Source organism: Aplysia californica, unplaced genomic scaffold, assembly GCF_000002075.1.
Source record: "Aplysia californica isolate F4 #8 unplaced genomic scaffold, AplCal3.0 scaffold00060, whole genome shotgun sequence".
Taxonomy (NCBI): Eukaryota; Metazoa; Mollusca; class Gastropoda; order Aplysiida; family Aplysiidae; genus Aplysia; species Aplysia californica.
In genome coordinates this window covers 1896268-1904526 of record NW_004797330.1, presented here as the reverse complement: position 1 = coordinate 1904526, position 8259 = coordinate 1896268, and the positions used below count along the sequence as shown (strand labels likewise).

Genomic DNA, 8259 nt, shown 5'->3' with positions numbered 1-8259 from the left:
GTGTGTGTGTACATAGTATGTGTGCGTATACAAGATAAACACAAGCGAAAAGCCCAGCGAGTCTCGATAACACGGAAAGAAAGTAAAAGTGGAGATGTTGTTTTTTAGTTTTAGTAGAGGTTTTAAGGCGCTCGCAACCGCATAAGGTCATAATTATGAGTAACAAACATAAAAAAGGAGGCAGCCTGTTTCTACATTTACTGTCTCTCAAGGCTGACCCGGACCAAAATAAATACGGTACCCCAACAATAAGATGGAGATACTCCATAAAGACAACCCCCCCCACCTCCTAACACTCCCCCGCTCTAGGTGCGACATATATTAATACGTTGAAACAATCCAACAAATCAAAACATTACGGAGGAAAATCATAGAAGTGTAATTTAGAAGGATGGCAAAGGAAAAAAAAGAAGATTTTGTAACGGAACAATAATATAATATGTTTTGCGAGGAGACAACAAGGTGCATTCTCTTCTGTCTCAGACAGTAGACAGAAGGTTTCAAAATGAGAGAGGCAAAACAATACACTGGCCAAAAGCCAGAGAACAACTGTCCCCGTCGTTTTATGAAAGAAAAATTCTGAAATTATACAAACTGAGCCCAAAAATGTGAAATTATGCTACTCTGTTAATTTTAACAAAGAATGATAAAGGAAAATAATAAGAGATTATGCAAAAAAAGATCAAATTTTGCTAAATTATGAGGGGTGCATAAATTCAAGGGGACAGAAACAAGCGTAAAGCACAAAGAGCATGTTGAAGAGCGGCTATATGAACGCAATAGTTAGTGTTAGTATTATTATTAGTTGTAGTAATTTATGGCTGAGGCTTATGTGTTGATTCTTATTCGTACTGTAAACATTTTATGTCCTAATCACATAATTTACAATCATTCAGAAAGATGGCAGCTTCCATCTTGTATGTCAGTATCAACCTGGGCTAGGTGGGATACAGTTTTCCCAGCAAACGGACGGACAGGGATACCCGATAAAACTAATCTTAGATGCTCAGGTATGAAATTTGTGTTTTTGTGTGTGCAACGACGATAACCCAAACAAAAAGTCCGAGCCCCAGAATGGTCCTGGTATATCTCTTCCTCCAACAAAGGACGGGACCGCTGATTTAATCCTAGTATTAGCTTTACACATGGCCTAGATTCTAGACAATCCTAGCGAGAGATCTTTGCACATGGCCTAGATTCTAGACAATCCTAGCGAGAGATCTTTGCACATGGCCTAGATTCTAGACCATCCTAGCGAGAGATCTTTGCACATGGCCTAGATTCTAGACAATCCTAGCGAGAGATCTTTGCACATGGCCTAGATTCTAGACAATCCTAGCGAGAGATCTTTGCGCATGGCCTAGATTCTAGACAATCCTAGCGAGAGACCTTTACGCATGGCCTAGATTCTAGACAATCCTAGCGAGAGACCTTTACGCATGGCCTAGATTCTAGACCATCCTAGCGAGAGACCTTTACGCATGGCCTAGATTCTAGACAATCCTAGCGAGAGACCTTTACGCATGGCCTAGATTCTAGACAATCCTAGCGAGAGATCTTTGCACATGGCCTAGATTCTAGACAATCCTAGCGAGAGATCTTTGCACATGGCCTAGATTCTAGACAATCCTAGCGAGAGATCTTTGCACATGGCCTAGATTCTAGACAATCCTAGCGAGAGATCTTTGCACATGGCCTAGATTCTAGACAATCCTAGCGAGAGATCTTTGCACATGGCCTAGATTCTAGACAATCCTAGCGAGAGATCTTTGCGCATGGCCTAGATTCTAGACAATCCTAGCGAGAGACCTTTACGCATGGCCTAGATTCTAGACAATCCTAGCGAGAGACCTTTACGCATGGCCTAGATTCTAAACCATCCAAGCGAGAGATCTGTGCCACAATCATCTCAACTGTAGTCTTTTTTAGTTTTAGTAGAGGTTTTACGGCGCTCGCAACTGCATAAGGTCATATGAGTGCCAGAAGATTAGAGGTGTTACAAGAGAGTAACAAACATAAAAAAGAAGAAGGGGAGATAAGGACGATAGATGTTTGATTGGAAATAAGAAGCAAACCACACCAGAGCACCCGCCAACCACCCACAACTGCAGTCTAACTTATGATGTTACAATAGAGCTTGAGTAAAGAGAAGCACAGTAAAGAAACAAAAGAAGGAAAGAAAAGAAGTAGGACCTACCAGTGGCCCCCCTCTAACCAACTGCATTCTAACAATAGGCCTTGCCCCTTGACAGATACAAACTAAAGTTACAAACCTGACTGAATTCTGAATTCAGAGCAAAAAGAGGCGGTCAACACAGAGGCGGGGTACCATTTGGTGCAATTGGTGAAAACGCTCCACCGAACCCAGGCCTTCACACAGCCCCCCCCCCCCCCCTTCTAATTGTTCTAAACCAGTCAGTGCTCTAGATCTACATTAGGCCTACTACATCCTTGCGATCCATCGCCCGCTGGATGCACCAGTGAAGAGACAGATAGGCAGAATGGTTTATGCTCGTCGCACCGCTTGAGGTAGTGTCTGCTGGGAGCAAGCAAAATCTTTGCACCAAAGTTATTTTTGTCACTGTAGAGAAATCTAGGCATCGTTCTTCCCGCACAAGAAGAAAGGTGCATGAACAGCTCTTCGCAGCACCAAATTGGAGCAAGCTAAAAATTTGATCCAAGTTTCCACTAGCCTATCTACTACACTAGTAGAGTCTACGGTTACTCAACGAAGAATGGGTATCGAAACTGTTGTCTCCCTCTATTGTGTAGCAAGTCCCGGTGCTGCACGAAGTAATAAGAAATCTTTAAATCTTCCCAGATTGTGAGCATAGTCGAGTCGTTAGTATTGTTTCACTTTATTGCAGCTTTTATGCGGCTTCGTCTAGAGACAGTTGCAAATATCGATAGCACAGCGGATAAAATACCGTCCAGACCGCTCACTTAGTTTTCCTTCCCCAGTTCCTCCCCGACCATCCTCACCACCCTGCCCGCCCCGCCCGACAGCCCAGCGCGTAGTCATAAATCACTTGTCAGAGGGGTTAATTGGGGTGACCGCAGCGTCACTCCTCCTGTGCCGGGGCAGTAGTAAATATGGCGTTTTAGTGCGAATTGAAAGTCTCCTAACTCTGAAACTATAAATGCTACAAGGCCGATTGAGATTTCATTGTAACGTGCTATGTTTGACCTGTAGGCCGGTATAACTTGTTTTCTTGTAAGTCCGATTATATCAGTTTTACAAGGGATTTAAGTAAGTCTGTGATTTTCAAACTGGCATCTTCAATGTTTAGAACTTTTTCAGTTTGGATTTAGATATATCAATCCGGCCCCCAACGATTTAAACAGAAATTCATGTATCAACTGTGGGGACAATTTTCATTTACATGTGCAAGTTTCAAATGCACGAAGTTATTCTATGATTTTCTGTGATTTTTTAAAAATACCAACCCACCACTCTGAACATTCATCCTTGCTGTTTTTAGTTTTCTTGCCTCTACTACATCTGAATTTCGTTGTCAATTTTAACAATATTTTTGTCATGGAGAGCCACACTCAACATGATCATATGGTGGGCATTGTGCTCAAACATCATCGCCTTCTTGAGGAGGCTGCACATGATATAGATGTACAGCTGGCCCATCAATCTATGGAGAATTGCACGCCTGGAATAGGACAAAATGTGCATATCTACGGCAAAAAATGAAAGAGGGCTGGAAAAAAACGAGGACATTCAATTGTTACAGGGCTGTCAGATTTTGTCGGATAATCCACGAGAAGCAGAGAGATTTGAGAGGAAGGGTTCTAGTGTACATGATCAGCTGTCAGAGTTAGAGTTTGGGGAGCTTATTCCAAGGTCAAGTCCTGCCTGCTCTGAATTTGATAACATCCTCAAACAACACAACCTCACACCACAGGCCTACCACAGCCGTTCATTTATAGGAAGCCACTGCCAAAAATACATCACAGCCCATGTGTACAGACAGCTAGCATCATTTTTAGCAAAAGGAACAGTTGCATGTACACGAAATCAAAGCATAATAGACACCGCATTAATTGTTCTGAGAGAGAAATTTGTTCACGTAAAAGACACCTTCAAAGATATCCACACAGTAATTGCACATGGAAAGCCAATCACTTTAGAGAGAATACCACATATTCAGTCATGCATCACACGATATATGTCTTTATACAGAAACATATTTGGCAAATAAAAGGTCTTGAGTCGATAGTGCCGTAAAACACGTGCTACTCAATCAAAATCGATCAAAAGAAAAGGTCATCCCCAAACAACACATCCTTGAGAAACACTGCGTTCCTTGGATACAAAAATGTGGGTTTGGAATGGCCTTCCATTGTGAGCAAGGGAGTGAGCTCATTCATGCAACCGTGGGCCTAACAGACAAAGAAAAACACGTCAAAACAATGATGCAGTCACAACACGTCCAACCCACCCTGAGCTACTCTGTCGTGTGCACCACCCATCAAAAGACGAAAGCTTACAGCGGAAAAATGAGATAATTCCTCCAGTCCAGCAATATTGTGTTCTTTTTGTATTTTGTGTTTAGGTTGTGTTTTCATAAGTGTATCGGCAAGAAAAGATCTGTTCTGTAGTTACATGTATCGTGGATATCGCTATGAAAAAACAAGGTCGCAAAGCAAGAGTATTGCAAAAATCAACTTCAAACCTGAATAATTACGGATCCAGAAACTTCGTGCATATGCCCCTTTGTCAGTACAAATTTCATTATGTTCTCAGTCCTGTGTGCAAATTTGATTGAATTCGTTGGGGGCAATCATATTTAAATCGATGTTTATAATTGATTACCCATGACACATTTATCAAATTAAGTCCCCTTTTTGAGAACTTCACAGCTTTTAAGTGTAATGTACCATGTTCTTCCGATTTCTTCATTTTCTTCCTTAATACGTTGAATATTTACGTGGTCTTTATTAAAATATTCATCTTACATTAGCTTTGGCTCACTGTGCTGGTAAACTTTGCAAAAAATACAAGAGCGCTGCCGGTGTTCGGCTGATTAGGGAAATCCCCGGCGGCGCAGGTAAATGACCCCCTGACCTGGGGAAGCGCGGGCTTGCTTGCCTCGCGCCAGCCAAAACTAAATGGGCGCTCTATAACCGCTGTGATAGATGTAGATTACGGGATATCCTGAAGATTTTAATTGTTTTTCTCTATAAATCTTAAATAGTAGCTATTAAGCCTATCGCCCATTTCCTCCCTTTCCAATTATGCACCACCTTGTCTGCAACCCACGCGACACCACCGGGTCAACAAAATAATGATCATTTGGTACAAGGAAAAACGTAAGACAGAGGGAAAGAAAAGAAAAGTGTCCCACCAGCGGCACCCTCCAACCAACGGCGTAAAAGCAACAATGTTGGAAAGAAAAGAAATCTCCCCTTTAGCTTAGGTTTAGTAAGAGTTTTACAGCACTTGCAACACAATAAGGTCATATAAGTGCTGAAGATTAGAGGTGTTACAAGAGAGTAACAAACACACAAAAAAAAGGAGAGATAAGGACGATTGATGTTTGATAGGAAAGAAGAAGCAAACCACACCAGACCATAAGTGTACTCAAAGACATAGTAAGTGTACTCAAAGACATAGTAAGTGTACTCAAAGACCATTTATAGCGTACTCAAAGACCATAAGAGTACTCAAAGACCATTTATAGCGTACTCAAAGACCATTTATAGCGTACTCACCCGAATCTCGTTGGGCCGGAGTTTGGTGAGAGTCTCCCTGTCCAGGCCAAATGCGATGGCGTTCAGGGCACCTGAGCACACACAGGGAGAAACACAAGAGGGAACGTGGAATGGTAAAAAAGTTTAAAATACTTTTATTTAAAGTCACAATAATCATCCTGAAGGCTCACACCACTTCACAAAATAACACACTGGAAGGCCTGATAATTCTAAATGAATAATCATTTTGATCCGCGAGGGGACACACACACACACACACACACATACACACTCACACATTGTTTGTTTGAGTCAAGAGATGCACATCGACTCAAATAACCATCATTCAATGCGGGGGAAAAGCCAGACAGAAATAAAAGAAGGAAAAAAACTGTCCCTATGGTTTTATGCACCCCGCATAATTTAGCAAAATTTGATCATTTTTTGGACAATTTCTAATTATTTTCCTTTATCGTTCTTTGTTAGAATTAACAGAATCGCATAATTTCACATTTTGGGGCTCAGTTTGGAGAATTTCAGAATCTTTTTGGCATAAAACCGCGGGGACAAAAGAAACGACATACAGACTTACTAGTGGAGTCCCCCCAGCCACTCACACCTGATCTTAAGAAAACTGTTTCAACTGATTAAAAAAATTATTGTCACATTAACATAATAATCTTCAAAATTGAACTTCCTACAAATGTGGTTGAAGTGTCTAAGAAGGCCACCCACTGTCGAGAAGAAAAATGGTAATCTTGAACAAGTGGCCGTCTGACAAAGTTTATCTTAATGTAAAAAAAACCACCAGGAGGGAAATGGGAGGTGACCGTTTAACTCTTTCAACCCCATCGGACACTGGGAACGTCCGGTGGTAATAACCTTGTTCCCCATCCGACGCTGGGAGCGTCCAGTACTAGTGACAACTGTTTCATTTAATTTATTGCTAGATTTTGCTTGTTTTTAAGAAATATTCCCGAACCAAGTTTTTTTTAGTAATGACTAAGCCTTTGTTTCCGCCATTTAGAAGTCGGAGGCAAGTTTTTGGGGTTATAACGAGACATAGTGCGCCAGGTTTAGGTGACTGTAGAGAAAAACTCCGGGAAACAGTGGAAAAAACTCAGGGTTTAAAGAGTTACGCTAAATCAATATAACGGCCACATTTCAGAAGGAACTTATTTCGACAAAACATGAACTCTAAAAAGACAGAAGAAGAAGAGGGCACTAAACTAGCATGGCCACCAACTACCCACTATGTACACACAGAGAAAAAATAAACCCAACAAAACATTCCAAAGTAAAAAAAAAATAAACCCAACAAAACGTTACAAAGATAAAAATAAAATAATGCAAAATGACAATTTGGCCGTACTAACCGTGAAGTGGTGAAGAAATGGACGCAAGCAGGACCAAGACAAACACATGGCTCTCCGGGGAAAAGGCGTTCTGAATCCTGAGGAGCAACGAAAGGATTCATTTGTTCAAATGTGAGGCATCATGGTGAAATCAGGTGCTCGTCAAAATAATGGAATCGAAGAAACAGGCATTTTTCCTCCAGTCTGGCAACTTTTGTCGAATTTTTGTTTTTTGGCTCAACATGTTTTATGTCCGTATAAAAAATACATTTCCATGTGAAACTTACAGAAAAACCTTCATTAAAGGAACAAAATATTTAAATGTTCAGTTTTTAAAGACTCTCAAGCTATAGAAGGTACCAAACAGTATGACTAGACAAATGTGACACGTGCTGACAATAGGAAATATTTTTCCCAATCCTTGAATCGAGGTACTGGCCAAAAATCGATACACTGGTCAAATTTGTAGATTCTCAACTGATACGACTTTTTTCAAGTTTAACACGTCTTTTATTATTTTATACTTAAGAAATTGTACAAACTCAACCTATAAATTTGATGCATCTATTTGCATAGGGTAAAAATCTGAGAAAGAACTCATTCTGTCAGCACTCTTTACATGGTCGCTTTTAAGGACAAGCAGGCTAACCCAGATTTCTGGGGTTTCCAGAAATCTTGACTAACACCAAAAGTAGGCATTGCCCTACCTATAGAAGTTTGGTTTAATTGGTGTGTATATTTCTTTTAAAGAAACTGAACAAGGGGCAAAAACTTTACCTTCGATTTTCTCAAAACAGCATTTTTCGTGATAGCCCCCTTGTGCTTAAAAGCGACCACATTATATCTATATCACAAATCTTGCTGCACTGATATTGATGGTGTCATGTTTCAACCAAGAAACTGGTTTCTGAAATTTTTTTTACCAGGCAAAAGATTAGGGTTTTGTGTATATGTGTGAGAGATAGAGAGAGAGAGTGAGAGTAAAAGAAGGAGAGTGAGAGAAAGACAGAGAGAGAGAGAGAGATTTTTTATTTTTTTTTCAAAGATTCAAAATGATTTATTGATTTGAAAGGCCTTTGGCCCATACATCCACATATTTTAACATATGGTTCGGCAATTACATACATTGGTGCAGCACATTGGATGTTTAACATAAATTGGACATGCACGCCCACATACACGTATGCACGCACGCACGCAC

At 40.6% G+C, this 8259-nt stretch overlaps 1 protein-coding gene across 1 annotated transcript in view; it reads right to left on the bottom strand.

Annotated features, from left to right (window-relative positions):
- Positions 1–8259, bottom strand: part of LOC101857173 (cyclic AMP receptor-like protein A) — a gene marked incomplete in the record, with an annotated part of 43199 nt that overhangs the window by 16580 nt on the left and 18360 nt on the right. Inside the window, 2 exon segments of the mRNA XM_035968454.1 lie at positions 5725–5795; positions 7080–7156. Of these exon segments, the coding sequence (XP_035824347.1) occupies positions 5725–5795; positions 7080–7156 (148 nt within the window).